Source organism: Pelecanus crispus, chromosome 20, assembly GCF_030463565.1.
Source record: "Pelecanus crispus isolate bPelCri1 chromosome 20, bPelCri1.pri, whole genome shotgun sequence".
Taxonomy (NCBI): domain Eukaryota; kingdom Metazoa; phylum Chordata; class Aves; order Pelecaniformes; family Pelecanidae; genus Pelecanus; species Pelecanus crispus.
This window is the reverse complement of record NC_134662.1, coordinates 4651160-4668367: the sequence shown is the minus strand read 5'-3', so window position 1 is coordinate 4668367 and position 17208 is coordinate 4651160. Positions and strand designations below refer to the sequence as shown.

General features: G+C 70.9%; 3 protein-coding genes across 3 annotated transcripts; 1 reads left to right on the top strand and 2 right to left on the bottom strand.

Moving 5' to 3' along the window:
• Positions 1-276: 276 nt before the first annotated feature.
• Positions 277-8201, bottom strand: MAP1S (microtubule associated protein 1S). The gene is made up of 7 exons (XM_075723850.1): positions 8009-8201; positions 5814-5915; positions 4979-5061; positions 4711-4851; positions 899-4154; positions 534-751; positions 277-432 (listed from the first exon to the last, which is right to left on the bottom strand). Exons 1-7 carry the CDS (start codon positions 8199-8201, stop codon positions 277-279), a joined length of 4149 nt encoding a protein of 1382 aa, XP_075579965.1.
• A 1382-nt stretch (positions 8202-9583) lies between these two features.
• LOC142595424 (cocaine- and amphetamine-regulated transcript protein-like) lies at positions 9584-10646 on the bottom strand. The gene is made up of 3 exons (XM_075723454.1): positions 10515-10646; positions 9859-9942; positions 9584-9691 (listed from the first exon to the last, which is right to left on the bottom strand). Exons 1-3 carry the CDS (start codon positions 10644-10646, stop codon positions 9584-9586), a joined length of 324 nt encoding a protein of 107 aa, XP_075579569.1.
• A 4621-nt stretch (positions 10647-15267) lies between these two features.
• On the top strand, positions 15268-16605 carry GADD45B (growth arrest and DNA damage inducible beta). Its single transcript, XM_075723448.1, has 4 exons — positions 15268-15408; positions 15512-15613; positions 15926-16139; positions 16299-16605. The coding sequence occupies exons 1-4, from the start codon at positions 15371-15373 to the stop codon at positions 16410-16412; spliced, it is 468 nt and encodes a 155-aa protein (XP_075579563.1). The 5' UTR covers positions 15268-15370; the 3' UTR covers positions 16413-16605.
• Positions 16606-17208: the final 603 nt, after the last annotated feature.

Genomic DNA, 17208 nt, shown 5'->3' with positions numbered 1-17208 from the left:
TCCGGCGTGGGCATGCGGGAACCACGCGGCGTGTGAGGGTGCGGCGTGTGGGTGCTGTGGGCTCAGGGTCCCCGGGGAGCCCCTGCCAGTCCTGGGGGGTGGGGGGGTGACCCCATCTCCCCCCCCCAGCAGACCCCCCTCACCCTCCCTCCCCTCTGAGCCACGGTGGCCAGGGGCTGGCGCAGCCCCGAGTCACCGCGTGCGGAGGGGAGGGAGAAGGGGGGGCTCATGGAGGAGGAGGGTGGGGATGAAGCTCACGCCGCTGCCCCCCCACCCTCAGAACTCCACCTTGCAGGCGGGGAAGGTCTCATCCTGCATGGCCACGGTGCTGTTGCTGCCCAGCACCGTGATGCCCAGCTCCTGCTGCCGGTCGTGGGTCTCCTGATACCACTCGTGCATCACCAGCGAGTCAAAGGTGGGGATCAAGGTCACCTGTGGAGACACCCACCGCACCGCGTCACCGCGCCGCGACCCCCCCTCCCCAGCACCGGAGGGGGCTGATCCCACCGCTCCAGGTACCCAGGGGGGCTCACCTGGATGTCGGTGCCCCACTGGTGCTTGCCGGCGAGCAGGGCGTCGAGGAGGGACCGCAGGACGCCCTCCTTCAGGTGGTCGTCACCGCTGACCACGTAGCAGAGGGAACGGATGCGCCGGAAAAACTCCTCGTCCACCGTCCGGGCGCTCCAGGAGCCGGGCAGGTACGCCAGGTCCACGTAGACGGGGGGGCCCGGGGGGACCGCAGCCCGCATGCCTGCCAAGACCGGGGTACGGGAGCTGTGAGCGGCAGCCCCCAAACCCCCCCACCCCACCGCACGGCACCAGGGGTGCCTCTGAGCTGCTCCGGCACAGGGATGCCGGAGCCGGCAGCACCCACGTGTCCCCCCGCCCCGCCCCATACCTGCCGGTGATGCCCTGCCAGCTCCCGCCAGCGGCCGGGCTCCAGCGCCGCGGGTGGTCCCTGGGGTGCGGGCGTCCCCGCCGGAGGGGCCCTTCTTGTCCCCGGGGGCCAGCCTGGCCTTGTCCCCAGCGTCACGGGCTGAGCTGGTGGGGCCCCTGGCTTTGGGGGCCACGGCGGGATGCCGGGGGGGCTCGGCCCTCGGGGCAGCGGGTGCCGAGCCCACGCGGGACGGGGTCCTCTTCACCTTGCCGGGGGGCTCCTTCTTCCCAGCGCGGGTCTGCTCGGCCAGCAGCGCCTCGGGGTCCACCATGCAGATGCCGGGCTGGGCGGGGATGGGGCAGGGGTCCTTCATGGGGGCCGGCAGCGGGTCGCGGGCCCTGGCCACGCCGCGGGTGGGCTGCTCCGAGTCCTCGTCCGACTCCAGACCGTCGGCCAGGATGGAGGGGCAGTCCTCGGTGGCCGGAGGGACGTCGGAGTCGGAGAGGGTGGGCAGCGACTCACTGACGGAGGTGGGGGGTGTCTCGCCCGCCGGCTGGCGGGGCCGGCCCCGGTGCTGCACCAGCTCCTGCGACGGGTCGCTGTCTGACAGCTCCCGGGGGCTGGCGGCGGCCGAGGGCGACCGCTCCGATTTGGGATGCTCAAACTCGCAGGGTGACACCAAGCAGAGGTCCACATCATGGGGCGAGTCAGAGCGGCGGTCGGGCCGCGGCACCGAGTCACCGTCGACCCGCGGCGGGTGGTGGCACGGCCGCAGCGGCAGCGACAACCCGCCCTTGGTGGCCTCCGGTTCCGGCGTCCCCCCGGTCCCCCGGGACCGCCTGCCCTCCTCCGGTGGGGACTCGCTGACGGGTGGCAGCACCTGCTCGAAGGAGACCGAGAGCGACTCGTCCACCTCGGTGGAGTGTGGGGAACCCACCTCGGCCGGCAGCGAGGGGGTGGTGATGGTGGGGGACACGTCAGGGACATCGTCCTTGAAGGGGCTGAGGGAGAGGCAGCCCGCCTGCTTCTCCTGCGAGGAGCCGGAGCCGTCCTGCGAGGCTTTGCCCCCGGCCGGCGGCCAAGGGTTGGGCTGCCGGTTGGCACCGGCACCCGGCTCCTCCGTGCCATCGTCCACTGGTGACTGGTGGAAGGGAGTGTGCCCGGCGCTGGCCGGCCCCGAGCTGGCCGGAGACATCATCTCCAGGGTTTTCTCCTCGGAGCTGCCGCAGGCGTCCTCACCGCCCTCCGGGCCGTGGTTGAGCATCCCGGTGGGCGTCAGGTCGAAGTTGACGCTGCGGTCGCTTTTGGGAGTCTTGGCCAGGGGCGAGGGAGGGCAGACGGCTCGCAAAGGGCTGCTCTCCAGGTAGCGGAAACGCTGGGGGCTGTCGGGGTCCTCCAAGCCGTTCTCCAGGCAGGATGAGTCCCCTGCTCCCGCCGGCCTCCCGGCCCCCCCGTTCTCCAGCGGCGAGGGCTCCAGCTCGCTCTCAGCCGTGGTGATGCCTTCATCCGTCGATTCCTCCTTCCTCCTCCTCCCGCCGGCCCCCGGCGAGGCAGCCCCCCGGCCCCGCTCGGCCTCTGGCAGCATGTCCTCGGGGGAGGAGGACTTGGAGCAGTCCGATGTCCCTGGCTCCTTCTTGCCGCCTGCCTCCCGGGGGGCTTTGGCCTTGGGCTTCTCCGGCTCCTTCTTGAGTGGGGGTTTCTTGATGCTGCCGGCCTTGGCCAGGGGTTTGCGGGTCTCCGGGACTGGCGTTTTCCGGGCCGGGGTCTTGGCAGGAGCCTTGGCCTCTGCCTTGCTCTCCTTCGCGTCCTTCCGCAACGTCTCAGCCTTCACGTCCTTCTTCAGCACCTTCACCTCCTTCTTGGCCTCCCCCTTCGCCTCGGCCCCCTCATCCTTCTTCGGCGGCTTCTTCTCTTCTTTCCGGGGGACAGGCTCCTTCTTGGGCACTGTTTTCTCCTTGCTCACCTTCGGCTTTGCATCCACCTTCAGCTTCTCTATCGAAGAGTCCAGCTTGGCTCGAGCATCCTTGGCTTTCTCCTCTTCCGACCCCGCTCTAGCAGTCTCCCCCAGGGATTTTGGCTTCTCCTTGGTCCCTGCCTTCACCTCCTTCCTCTCCACCTTCAGAGCCTTCTCCTTCGACACTGGTGCCCCGGTGTCCACCAAGCTGAGCTTGGAAGACGACTTCAGGCTTTCCTTGCTCTCCGCCCTCCTCTGCTTGAGCGGCTTCTCAGGTTGGGACGGCAGTGGTCCCTTCAAATCATTCTTGGTGACCACGGGCTGCTTGAGGAACTCCAGGTGCTTCACCTTCTCCAACCCCTCCAGGATGCGGCCCTGGGGGGTGCAGCCGGGGAAGAGGACCCGGATGATCTTCTCGGAGGGGCTGACGGGGTGCCAGACGAGCAGGGCGCAGACGGAGGTCAGGCACTGCAAGGGCAAGTCCTGCTCCTTGGGGTAGCTGTTGCCTGACCATTGCTGCAGGAGAAACTCCAGCTCCTTGGTGCCTTTCACAGGGTTCAGGACGTACATGTCCAACCGGCCTACTCCCATCTTCTGGAAGAGGACGGTGGGCTCAGCACGGGGTCCGCTGTCCCGGGCCAGCGGGTTGGGACGGATGCCCAGCTTCTCCAGGTAGTGCAGGGTCAGGGCAGCCTCGTCGCAGCTCTTCAGCACCCGGGAGTTACCCTCAATGTCCTTCAGCTTCTCGGAGGCATTGAGGAAGACGACGCCCAGCTCCGGGGAGATGAGGTTCTTCGCCCAGTCCCCGTTGCCCTGCGAGCCCTGGGACGGATCCTCCTCCAGCTCGGCCAGCTTCCTTTGCAGCAGGCTGTTGACGCCAGGCAGGCTGTCTGTGCCCGCATGCGTCACCAGGATGGAGTCGATGCGGTCCAGGTGCCGGACCAGCTTCCAGAAGGATGACTTGGGGTTGGAGCCTCCGTTGACCAGGACGTTGAAGCCGTTGACGGCAAAGAAAGCCGAATCCCCTCTCCCGCCCGGGAAGATATAGCAGCAGGGCTTGGAGAGCTTGAGGAAGCCGACCATGGTGGGGGGCTCGAGGAGGTCAAAGGGGGACTGGGGCTCCAGCGACTCCGAGAGGTATTCCATGAACTCCTCCAGCCCCTCCATCTCCGGCAGGATGCAGCCCGGGTTGTAGCGCAGCTCGATGAAGTCCTGAAGGTTGTGATGATCCAAGCCCGAGTCCCTCCACTCCCCGAAGTCGGGGCAGCTGATGGTCAGCCTGGCCTTGGCCGAGGGGTCCGCGGAGCTCAGGATCTCCCCTACCTGCGAGGGGACGGGGACAGCCAGAGCTTCAGGCAGGATGAGGCGCTCAGGGCCAGAGATGCGGCAGCTCAGGCGTCGCCCTCCCTCCTCCCTCCAGCCCCCCCTCCCTCGGCAAGCACAAGAGCACCCACTTCCCGGGGGCTCCCACAGCCCCATCCCGCTCCCCGCACCCGGTGCCGGCTGCCGGCTCGATGCCCGGCGGGGGGCCAGTCGCCCATTCACCCCCACCCCCGGCTGCGGCTCAGGACCAGGATGCAGCCGATCGCGCCCCCCCAGCCCCGCTGCCCCTTCCCCAGCCCTGCGGCAGGAGGGACGTGCCGGCGGCGGAGGCTGCGCGGCTGCCTGCGGAGCAGACGGCTGAGCCAGCCTCCCGCTCGCGCCGCCGCCATGCCCGGCTCCCCGCCGAGACGCCGGAGAACGTGAGCAGACAGTCGCTCCGGCAGCGCCGGCCCACGGCCCCCCCGCGCAACAGCAGCCAGGCCTGGGAGCTGAGCGGGGAGCAGACAGCTCCTCCCCGGGGGTCCCCCCAGCCGAGCTCCCCTCCCCGGCACCGCACCTCTTTATCCGTGAAGATCTGTATGAAGTCCCGCAGGGAGAAGCAGCCTGTCTGCAGCATCAGCTCCCCCGTCTCCTCCACGCAGGGCCCCGCAAACACCAGCAGCTTGTGCTGCGACACGTCCGTGATGAGGTTTCGCAGCTGAGGACGGAGGGGACAGGAGGACAGAGGGGACGTGAGGATCCCACCGGGCTCCATCCCGCGGCATCCCCCTGCCAGCGGCTCCGAAGGGGCCACAGCCGTGTCCCTCAGTCTCCCCCTGGCTCACCTCATCGCACAGGGACTTGTCAGAAGGATTGAGCAGCACCAGGGTCTCCAGCACATCTCCCCGGTGGTGGAGGGTCCGCTGACCTGTGGGGAGCGAGGGCTGACACCCACTCTCCCCAAAACGATGGGGCTGCACCCCCACTTTGGCTTCATCCCGTGGGGATGGGATAGGGCGGGAACACGGCAGCAGGGCCAACGCCTGCGCACTTCCCCCACGGAAAAGGGACAGCCATCGTCCCGCTCCCGGACACCATGGGGGCCAGCGGATCCGCTGAGCCGAAGGACACGTTTCCCGCGTCCTTCCTGCCACGGGGAGGGGAGGAAAGCGGGAGGGGACAGGTTGGGGGAGCCCCTCCTGTCCCCCCCCCCGAGCACCGTGGGAAGCCCTGGGTGCTCCCAGTGGGCTTTCGGGGCTGCAAAAACCCACGGGAGACCCGACCACCTCCCCCTCTGCCAGGGGGTGACCCACTGGCGTGACAAGGGGACACGGTGGGGAAGAGGCACCAGAGCGGCCCCAGTATTCCTGACTCCGTTTTTCTCTTTTCCCTTCTTTCCATGGGAAATCGCATCCCGCCCCGGGATGGGCGAAGGAAGCGGTTTCTCGTGTGGGGGATCACGAGGTTTGGCTGTGGGGGGGTCACAAGGCAAAGTCTGTTCCCACAACGGCCGGGGGGGCGGCGGGGAAGGGGGACGGTGGGGAGGGACTCGCACAGACGTGCGAGTCCCTCCCCACCGTCCCCCTTCCCCGCCGCCCCCCCGGCCAGTTTTGGGGGGTTTCCCACACCCCACTAATTAAACACCACTGGGGGGGGGGGGGGGTGTCCCCTTTTTTTTACCTTTCACGATGCTGGAAAAAGTGGCCGAGTGACGGGACACAAAAAGCTTCAGCTGCTCATCCAGATTGCAGGACGAGAGGTCGATGTCCCAGGAGCGGATTCCTTTGGAAGCATGGGGTGGGGGGGGGGGGATGCACAAAAATTTGGGCGAGGGCGGGGTGTCAGCCCTGTTAGCACCCACTGGCACCGTGCCCCTGCACCGCAGCACGCACGTGGCACCGGTTTATGCAAAAAGCAGCATGGTGGGCACTGTCCCCCCACCACATCCACCCTGGTCCTCCCTCCTACCTCACCCTAAGACACAGCCATGCCAGCCCGCTGGCTTTAGGGACACCCCAGCGGGTCCCCAACCCCAGCCGGACCCCGGCACGAAGCCGGCGCATCGACTGGCTGCCCGGCAGCACGCACCTTGCGCGGTGACTCACGGCAGCGCCAGCTCTGCCAACCCAAAACCCCAGCCCTCGAGGCGACGGGTGCACCTTGCCGGCACCTCTTCAAAGGCGGCAATTAAAGGAATTAACGGTGCCGGAGGATTCGGCGCGCGCAGTGCTACTGTCGGCACCGCTGCGGGTGCTCCCGGCTCCCAGAGCAGCGTCAGGAACTCCAAGGCGCAGCCCCAAAACACCCACAACCCCTTCAGGTCCCCACAGGAAGATTCGTGGGGGGCAGCCAGCCCCTCACCGCGGCCTCCGACCAGCGTGGCCGCAACCACTCCCCGCTAACGGTCCAGCAAACGGGCGCGCGATGGCGTAAGACAGCCGGGCCTCGGCGTGGGGTGGCCACGGGGGGGTTGCACAAATTTTGCACAAGGCGCCGGGCGAGGGCTGGGGCCGTTTTTGGGGCGGTTTCACTGCTTGGGGCCAGCGGGGTTTGGTCCTGCCCTCGCAGGGTGCTGGGTCCCAAGATGGGGGGGGACGACAGGGCAGTCCTGGCAACACGTGTGTGTGTCCCCATGATTTGGGGGGACCTGCTCCAGCGCAGGGGTGCTCCGATGCCGTGGCCTGACACACCCCCCAGCTCTGGCCACAGCTCAGAGAGGGCTGGGAGCAGGGGCTGAGGGGGGTCCCTGCAGCACAGCCCCCCCGGGTGAGCCCAGCATCCCCCCCCCACCCAGCATCTGGCCCCCGCAGCTGCATGGGGCAAGGTCCCAGGTGGTGACAAGGGGAGGGGACAGGTCGCAGGGGCCCACCCGCAGCCCCACAGCGTGGGGACAGAGCCCAGGGGGAGAGGGGGGAGACCCCAAGGCCTGGGGGGTGGGGGGCAGGTCCCGGAGGGCAGGGACAGGGAGGGGGAGCAGCAGTTGGGGGGGCAGATCCTGAGAGTGTGCGGCAGGAGAAGGGGCAGATCTGGGGGTTTAGAGGGGCAGATCCTGGGGGTTTAGGGGGGGCAGATCCTGGGGACCCTGGGGCAGGAGAGGGGGCAGATCTGGGAGTTTAGGGGGGCAGATCCTGGGGGTTTAGGGGGGCAGATCCTGGGGACCCTGGGGCAGGAGAGGGGGCAGATCTGGGAGTTTAGGGGGGCAGATCCTGGGGGTTTAGGGAGGCAGATCCTGGGGGTTTAGGGAGGGCAGATCCTGGGGACCCTGGGGCAGGAGAAGGGGCAGATCTGGGGGTTTAGGGGGGCAGATCCTGGGGGTTTAGGGGGGGCAGATCCTAGGGTCCCTGGGGCAGGAGAGGGGGAAGATCTGGGGGTTTAGGGGGGCAGATCCTGGCGGTTTAGGGGGGCAGATCCTGGGGACCCTGGGGCAGGAGAGGGGGCAGATCTGGGGGTTTAGGGGGGCAGATCCTGGGGACCCTGGGGCAGATCTGGGGGCTTACAGGGGCAGATCCTGCCGACACTGGGGGGCAGATCCTGGGGCTTTAGGGGGGCAGATCCTGCCGACCCTGGGGGGCAGGAGAGGGGGCGGATGCCTGGGGGCTGGGGATGGAGCAGAGCTTGGGGGTCCCGATCCTGGAGACCGGGGGCAGGAGGGGGCGGGCCGGGAGGCCCCCGGGGGGCGCAGAGCCCGGGGGTGCGGGGCCGGGGGGGACAGAGCCCGGGGTAGCTCCGGGCGGGCAGATTCGGGGCTGGGGGGGGGAGCTCGGGGCAGAGCCCGGAGCATCATGCGCGGGGGAAGGGCCAGGCCCCGCGGGCCCGCCCCGGGCCAGCGCCGGGCCCACGGCGGCCGCCCGCCGCCCCGGGAGCCGCGGGCTCACCTCGCTCCAGCTGCTGCAGCGCGGCGGCCAGCAGGCCGGGCCGGTGGCAGCCGCCGCCCACGATGGCCAGCAGCGAGTAGCGGCGCGGCCCCGCGGCGGGGCCGGGAGGAGGAACCGGAACCGCCGCCGCCGCCCGGCCCGCGGCCTCCGCAGCCCCCGCGGCCCGCGCCGCCGCCGCCGCCGCCGCCGCCATCTTCGGCGCCCCCCGCCCGCCGCGCCGGGCCAGGCCCCGCCCCCGCAGCGTCACCGCCCGCCGGGCCACGCCCACTGATGTCACCGTCGGCCAATGGGAGGTGGCGGCGGGGAAAGGGCAGGGAGGAGCGGCGGCGGGCGGGGAGGCCTTAAAGGGGCAATGGCAGGGCGGGGCCGCCGGCGATGGGGCCCGACAGTGCAGTGCAGTGCAGTGCAGTGCAGTGCAGTGCAGTGCAGTGCAGTGCAGTGCAGTGCAGTGCAGGGCAAGGCAAGGCAAGGCAAGGCAAGGCAAGGCAAGGGGTGCGCAGGCCAGCGCGGAGCTGGGGGTGGGCATTGCAGGGTGATGCAGTGATGGGAGGCAGCATGGGGAGGGGGCTGTGCAGTGCAATGCAGAGCTGGGGGCAGGCGACGCAGTGCGATGCAGAGCTGGGGGCAGGCGATGCAGTGCAATGCAGTGCATTGCAGGGTGATGCAGTGATGGGAGGCAGCATGGGGAGGGGGCTGTGCAGTGCAATGCAGAGCTGGGGGCAGGCGATGCAGTGCAATGGAGAGCTGGGGGTGTGCAATGCAGTGCGATGCAGGGCTGGGGGCGTGCAACACAGTGAGATGCAGCGCGATGCAGAGCTGGGGGCGTATAATGCAGTGCGATGCAGTGCAGGGATGGGGCGATGCCGTGCAGCACGATGCCGTGCCGCGCACAGGTAGCGCAGTGCAGCGGGGTGCAGCGCAGGGGCTGTGCAGTGAACGCAGTGCACTGCGGGACCGAGCGGCCGCGGGCCAGCCTGGGCTGTGCAGTGCAATGCAGTGCAGGGCCTGGGTGATGCGTGATGGAGCAGGATGGGGCTGGGCCGGGCTGTGCAGCCCCCTCACATCCCCCTGCCCTCGGCCTCTCCACCCGTCAGGCTCCAGTGGATCGGGAAGAACCTGTGCTGTGACCACAGGAGCCCCCCGGGCCCAGCCCCCAGCCCACCCCAGCAGCCCCCGCTCCCCCACCGTGCAGCCCACCCAGCCTCAGACCCGCAGCAGGATGGGACCCAGCACCCCAGCACTGTGCCCAGCCCGGGGCCAGCAGCAGAAGGGTGCTGGCACCCCAGAATCCCCCAAAGAGCAGGCAGCAGGCATGAATCCAAGTCATTTAATTTGGCCCTGGCCCGAGAGACCCCGCAGCCCCCCCGGGCCAGGGCACCCAAGGGTGCTGGGGTGCCGTGCAGGCACATCCAGGCACTCGATGGCTGCAGCCGGGGGAGAGCAGGAGCGTGTCCCGGTGCATGGAAGGGGCTGGGGGCCCACGGCTCCCCCTCCACTGCATGGGGCACAGCCTGGGCCAGCAGCATCCCAGCGGGTGGCAGCGTCCCCGATGATGTCCCCGATGTCCCCGGTCCCTTAGGAGCACTTGAGGACGAACAAGTTGCAGGCGGTGCCGCGGGGGCAGCTGCAGAGCTTCCCGATGCGTGCCCCCTTCCGCACCGCACATGGCTCCCCGGGCTCGCACTGCGGGACGGTGTCCGTCAGCCCTGGGGCTCAGCCAGCCCGGCCACCCCCCGGGGCTGGACCCCTGCGGCACCCAAAGGGTCTCGCTCCGGTGCTGGCTGCAGGGTTTAGCCCCCGCCCCAAGCACCCAGGGCTGGGTGCCCTCCACCCCCCCAGCCTGGCCGTACCAAGGGCACCCAGCTCAGCCTTTTCTCCACCGCCGGCAGCTCCCTGCTCCCCAGCTTCTCCAGCACCTCCTGCAGCGCCTCGACCTGCCGCAGACAGCACCGCGTCACCCTGAGCCCCCCACAATGCCAGTGCTGCATCCCATCCCGTCTCCAAGCAGCACCCATCCCCACAGGTTGCACCCTGGGGTGTAACCACTGCTCTGGACCCCCCCTGCCTGGCTCGGTTGCTGCTGGAGGGGAATCGGGGCTGTGGCAGGATTGGGGGGGGGGGCTTGGGGTGCATCCCACCTCCCAGAGTGCAGCCCCGTGTCCGCTCCCCGGCACCCACCGCCCGCTCCCACCCAGCGCAGCATCTCCCCTCACTGCCCCGAGCCGGAGCAGCCCCTCGGGGCAGGATGGGGAGGGAAAAAACAGGTAAAAAGCTGCAAATTCCCACTGGGCGCTGCAAGGACCCTCTGAGTGCCCAAGAGCAGTGACAGAAAACCAGTGGCGAGGTCTCAGGGTCCCCCCCCAACAAGCTGGGGACACCCCAGCACAGCCAGAACCAGCCCCCAAAGCAGGGCAGCGGGAGCAGGAGCACCCTGGGGTGCCCCAGAGCTGCAGAGGGGGTGCTGGCAGCCCCAGCCCCCGCAGACAGCGTTCCCCCCGCCCCTTACCAGCTCCGTCTCCTCCCGGCTCTGCCCAGGCAGGCTCTGGGCCGGCTGGAGCCCCAGCGCCGGCTCCGCGGTGCCCAGGAGGACGAAGCCGGAGCCGGCCAGGCAGAGCAGGCAGAGCCAGGCGCTTTCCATGCTCCCGGCGTCGGATGCGTCCCTGGATGCTCACGGATGCGCCCGGCTCAGCTGGCTTTATACCCCGCTCCGCCACGGCCCACGGAGGGTCACCGGCGTGGGCAAACACCCGCTGACGCAGACGGGGACACCGCAGACGGGTGCGCGTGTGTCCCCCCGAACCTCGCCGCTGACATCAAGCCGGACAGGGGGGACGCACACGTCTGCAGGAGACGTCTGCAGGAGATGCATCCCCTGGGACACCGGTGCCCCGAGCCGGCGGGACGTACGTCAGTGCCACGTCCAGCCGGAGCAGCCCGAGAGCTGGCGGGTGCAGACCCCCCATCCCCGCCCCGGGGCTGAGCCCCCGCGGCGAGGCAGAGGCCACTCTGCCAATTCCCTGAGCAAACACGGCGGCGGCGCGGCTGGTCCCGGCGTGGCGCTGGCAGAGCCGAGGGTGCCTCTGGGGATGGCGCAGGCAGGCTGGCGCAGGCGTCTCGCAAACAGCTTTATTCCAAAGGAGGGGATGGGGGGGGGGACACAGAGTGGGGACTGCAGCCCCCCCCAGCCGGGGCTCTGATACAGAGCCGGCCGGGGTGGAGGAAGACTGCTGCCCCCAGCCCTGCAGCTGGGACCCCCGGGGTGGGCGCAGCACCCTCCGCAAGCAAGGGCAGAGCGGGAACGCGGCGCTGCCCGACAGCTGCCGCTCCGGCACGGCGTGGGGGGACGGATCCAGCTGGAGGAGAGCAGACATGGGTGAGCGGCAGGGAAGGGGCGATGGGGTATCCCAGCCCCCCCGTCCCCGCGTCCCACAGCCACACCAAGTCCCCCCACGTCCCCATGGGTTCCCCCAACCCCACAGCATCCCTACGGGGTCCCTTCGTGTCCCACAGCCCTCCCAGGTCCCCCGTGTGTCCCCCCCCCAGCAGGGTGGTGATGGGAGAGCGGGGCCCTGATGGGGAGCGTGGAGAGGGGGGTCCCGGCCCCGGAGCACCCCCAAACCCACCTGCCCTCCTAGCTGCGTGGCGGCTGCTTCTGCCGGCGGCCCGGCCTCGGGGGGGGCTCAGCAGCATCCGCCCGGCCTTCCCGGAGGCCCTGGGGCACAGAGGAGCGGGGGGTCATGGGGGGGGGCCTGCTCCTTCCCCCCACCCACCCCATTCGCCCCTCGCACCCTGCCGTACCACGTAGAAGCCGGTGTGGTACCCGCTCATGTACCAGGCCATCAGCATGGCTGCCAAGGCGTCCTCCTCCTCCTCCTCTTCCTCCCACACAGCGTGCAGCGAGACTGGGGGCCACGGCGGGGGCATCACCTGCCAGGAGCACCCCCAGCCCCTTAGGGAGAGATGGGGGGAGGGGGGCGTGGGGTGCCCCAAAAGCCAGGGGGATGGCAGGCGCTCACCTCGGGGGGGTGGGGGACGCGGGGTGCCCGCTCGCCCTTCCTCCTCCTCGCACCCGGGGGCAGCTCCCACGACGAGGGGGTGCTGGGCCGGCGGGGCTCTGCGTGGGGACCCTCGCCCCCCGGGGTGTCGCTGCCCCCCCAGGGCCCGGGGCGGGGGGGCAGGAGATCGGCTAGCGCCCGCTCCTCGGTGTTGCCGTAGCCGTCGAACTCCACCAGACACGTGCCGGCGGCGGGGTCCAGCGCTCGCAGCCGGGCAGGGTACAGCAGCCCGTCCCCCTCCCAGGCCGTGCTGCAGGCATCGCCCACCCTCCACTGCGGGGACAGCCGGTGGGGTCACGGGGGGACATCGCGGCCCCCCACATCCCACGGGGTTTGGGGACATGGCTCGCTCACCTGGTGGCCTTCCTCTTCCTCCTCCTCGCTGGGGGTCACGCTCGAGGTGGGGGTCGCGGAGTCACCGTCCGACCCCTCGCCCGGAGCATCCCGGGGGACGGCGGTGCGGGGGGAGCGGAGCGGGGCAGCCCCTGGCATCGCCGCCTTCCCTGAGGACGGGCACCCCGCTACGGGGGGGACCCCCGCGTCGGGGCCGGCGCGGTCGGGACCCTGTGAGCAGCAACGGTGGCGTCACGGAGCGGGACGGGGGCACCGGTACCCGCGGAGCATCCCGGCCCGTCCCGGACACCGGCTGGACCGGGGTGCCGAGACCCCCTCCCGCTGCTGGTCCAGTCCCCCCCGACCCCGGCTAGTCCAGACCCTCCAGCCCCGGTCCGGTCCCGGTTTGATGGCCCCCAGCCCCAGTCCGGTCGCCCCCAGCCCCGGTCCGGTCCCGGTTTGACGGCCCCAGCCCCGGTCCGGTCGCCCCCAGCCCGGTCCGGTCCCAGTCCCGGTCCCGTCGCCCCCAGCCACGGTCCGGTCGCCCCCAGCCCAGTCCGGTCCCAGTCCCGATCCCATCGCCCCCAGCCCCGGTCCGGTCGCCCCCAGCCCCGCTCCGGTCCCGCTCCGGTCGCCCCCAGCCCCGCTGTAGCTCACTCTCAGCTCGCCCAGCCCGGTGCCCCCCGCCCCCTGCCCACCCGCGGCCCCGGGGTTCTCTCGGCCATGGCCCGGCGCGGGCGGCACCACCCCCGCGCCCGCACGTGGCCCCGCTCCCCGCCCACAGCTCCCCGGCCCCGCCTCCCCCCCCGCGCGGTGCCGCCTGGGTAATGTAGTCCCCGCCCCCGCGGCGCGGAAGGGGCGGGGCGTGCTGCGACTACATTACCCAGAGGGCAGCGCGAGCGGCGGGGGGGGAGAGCGAGAGGGCGGGCAGAGCGCCGCCGCTGCCTCTGCCCCCCCTGCTGGTGGGAGGTGTGCGAGACGGGGGAGCGCGGCCACAGGTGCAACGAGTTGCGGCGGTGCTCGGCGGCGCGGGGCCGCGGAGGGGCCGCGGGGGGGGGGGGACGGGAACGGGGACACGCGGGGGGTGCAGGGGACGGTGGGGACACGCGCACGGTGCCAGCGCGGTGCCAGGGGCCGCGGGCAGGCGGGACCCACGGCTGGGGGAAACTGAGGCACGGCGGGCGCAGGGGGTGGGCGTCCCCACGGCCCCGGGGACAGCCACCGGTCCGGCCCCGCCGCAGCGGGACCCGGGGACCGCGACGGAGCGACCGAGGGGGACACACATGCACACACCACCCCCCCCCGGTGCAAATCCGCGGTGTCCACGCGTGGGGGGGGGGGGGGGGCAGCACCGTGGGTGGGCGGTGTGGGCGTGCGCGGCCGGGAGAGCGGCACGGCCCGGGGCGAGGGCGCGGGGCCAGCCCGGACCGCCCGTTCCCGGTAGGTGGCAGCCGCCGCCCGCCCAGCCCCGGGGCCCGGCCCGGCCCCGCCTCACGGAGCTCCCGGCGCGTGTCCCCGCGTCCCCCGCTTTGAGTGCACCGACCTCCCCCCCCCCCCCCGCCCCGTTACCAGTCCCGGTGCACGGACCCAGCCTCCTCCGCGCCCCGATGCACGAATTGCCTCCCCCCGGTGCACGGAGCGACCCCCGGTGCAGGGACCGACCCCCCCGGTGCAGCCCCCCGGTGCAGGGACCGACCCCCGGTGCAGGGACCGACCCCCCCGGTGCCGCCTCCGGTGCAGGGACCGACCCCCCGGTGCCGCCTCCGGTGCAGTGACCGACCCCCGGTACTGCCCCCAGCGCAGGGACCGACCCCCGGTGCCGGGACTGACCCCCCCCAGTGCAGGGACCGACCCCCCCGGTGCAGCCTCCGCTCCAGGCACCGACCCCCGGTGTCGCCCCCGGTGCAGCGACCGACCCCCGGTGCAGCCACCGACACCCCCGGTGTCGCCCCCGGTGCAGGGACCGACCCCCGGTGCAGGGACCGACCCCCGGTGCTGCCCCCAGTGCAGGGGCCGACCCCCCCGGTGCTGCCCCCGGTGCAGGGACCGAGCCCCGGAGCAGCGACCGACCCCCCGGTGCAGCCCCCCGGTGCAGGGACCGACCCCCGGTGCTGCCCCCGGTGCAGGGACCGACCCCCCGGTGCAGGGACCGACCCCCCCCGGTGCAGCCTCCGCTTCAGGCACCGACCCCCCGGTGCAGCCCCCCGGTGCAGGGACCGACCCCCGGTGCCGCCTCCGGTGCAGGGACCGACCCCCGGTGCAGGGACCGACCCCCCGGTACAGGGACCGACCCCCCCCGGTGCAGCCTCCGCTTCAGGCACCGACCCCCCGTGCAGCCCCCGGTGCAGGGACCGACCCCCCCGGTGCAGGGACCGGTGCAGGGACCGACCCCCCCGGTGCTGCCCCCGGTGCAGGGACCGACCCCCCCCGGTGCAGGGACCGGTGCAGGGACCGACCCCCCGGTGCAGCCACCGACCCCCCCGGTGCAGGGACCGGTGCAGGGACCGACCCCCCTGGTGCAGCCACCGACCCCCGGTGCAGGGACCGACCCCCGGAGCAGGGATCGACCCCCGGAGCCGCTCCCGGTCCCCGCACGGCCCGGGGCGGGGGGGGGGCAGTTTCGGGGCGGGGGTTTCCCCGCTCCCCCCCCCCCCCGGGCCCATCCCCACGTGGGCCCCGCCGGCGGCGTCCAATCCCCGCGGCGCCCGCCCGTGGCTTTGTGCCGGGCCAGCCAATGGGCGAAGCGGGGGCGCCGCGCGACGCCCCGCCCCTCAGCGGGAGGCTATAAAAGGCGGCGCCGGGCGTGGGGACAGCTCAGAGCGATCGCGCTGCAGCAGCGGCTGGAGGGAGCGAGCACCGCGACAGCACCGCGACAGCACCGCCGCCACTCTCGGGATTATCGCTCTTGGGATTTGCCTTCCCCCCGCGGAGCCCGCGGCCTCTGGGCGCCCGCCCCGGATTACAAAATTGCACCATGACCCTGGAGGAGCTGGTGCCTTGCGATAGCAGCAAGTAAGTGCGGCGGCCCCCGGGGCTGGGGTGGGGGGGGAGCCCGGGGGAGGGTCCGTCGTTGTCGCCGCCGCTGCTCACCGGCTCTGTCGTGTGTCACCCGTAGGATGCAGGCGGTGAGCGAGGCGGTGGAGCGGGTGCTGGTGGCAGCGCAGCGGCAGGACCGGCTCACGGTGGGGGTCTACGAGTCCGCCAAGCTCATGAACGTGTGAGTATTTGGGGTGTCTGTGCGGGGGTGCAGGGGTGGGGGGCCAGGCAGCACCAGCGCAGTTTGCATGGGGGGGGGTGTCATGCGGAGCTGGCTCTTCCCAAGGGGGTTGTGCAGGGTGGGGGGGCCGCCTGGAGCAGCCCCGGTGCTGGGGGGGCTCTGTCCCCCATCCCTTCCCTGCATGCAGGGAGGTGGCCCCGGTGACCCGGGTTTCGGTGCCCCGCGGGTGGGACAGCGCCGGGGTGGGGACTTGCACCATCCAGAGCCGATTTTGGGGTGCACGTCCCCTGCTAACGCCACGTGCGCCCACAGGGACCCCGACAGCGTGGTGCTGTGCCTGCTGGCCACCGATGAGGAGGACGAAGGTGACATCGCCCTGCAGATCCACTTCACCCTCATCCAGGCCTTTTGCTGCGACAACGACATCCACATCCTGCGCGTTTCGGGCATGCAGCGCTTGGCCGCCATCCTGGGCGAGCCCGAACCGGGCGCCGAGCCCCGCGACCTCCACTGCCTCTTAGTCACGGTGAGCGGGACGGTGATGCACGGCCACGCACCGGCGGCCCGGTGATTCACGCCAGGCGCCGCGCCAAGGATGGAGGGAGGTGGGGTGGGGGGACACACACACACTCAGGGCCACGTGTTGGGGCAACGATGGCACTAACCTCGTGCTTCTGCTCCTCAGAACCCGCACACGGATTCCTGGAAGAGCCAAGGGTTGGCAGAGGTGGCCAGTTACTGCGCCGAGAGCCGCGACCGGAACCAGTGGGTGCCGTACGTCGCCCTGCAGGAACGCTGAGCCGGCCTGCGCCGACGCCCGGCTCATGTACCTGAAGGAGGTGGAGGAAACAAAAAAAATATTAAAACGGCAGGAAAAGGAAGGAGAAACGGCCAGTTAAAAAACACGAACCCAAACACCCACCGATTTTATTTTTCTTTTTAACCGGAGAGGAGAAAGGAGGAGCGCGGCCGCACTGGTGGGCATGGGAAGGAGGCGAGCTGCGGCCGTGCCGTGCCGGCAGCCCGGTGGGACGCTGGCCGGAGCGCACCGGAGCCGTGCCGAGGAGTTGCGCTTGGCCGCGGGGACCGTGGGACCGTGCCAAGGAGCCCCGGGGACGGGTGCTGCGGAGCGCGGGGAGGAGATGGAGGCTGGTCTGGTTTTGGTTTTGGCATTTGTGACTTCGACGGAGGCGAGGACTGCAGAGGGACGAATTTTTTTCGCAAACAAACTGCTTTTTTTTCCAAGGGATAAATTATCGTCTGCGGTGACGGACTTGCAACACCCGTGTCGGTTTTTTTTGCACTCAAGCCACTTGGAGACCCTGATCTGAATCTATTCCAGAGTCTATTCTTATACTGATTTAAGGAAAAAAAAAAAAAATTATTTGCAATAAAAAGTCTAAAGTCACGGGTGTCTGCCTTCCTCTGCTCTGCTGGAGCCGTTCCCACGGGGAGCGGGATCAGCCGCTCCCGGCCGGGTTTTGGGGTGGGGCCCCGGGGCCCCCCCAGCTGCGCTTGGCACCGGCCCCGCTCCCCACCCCCCTCCCAGGGCTCTGCGGGCAGGGGGGGCCTCGGTGCAGGGCTGGGGCATTTCC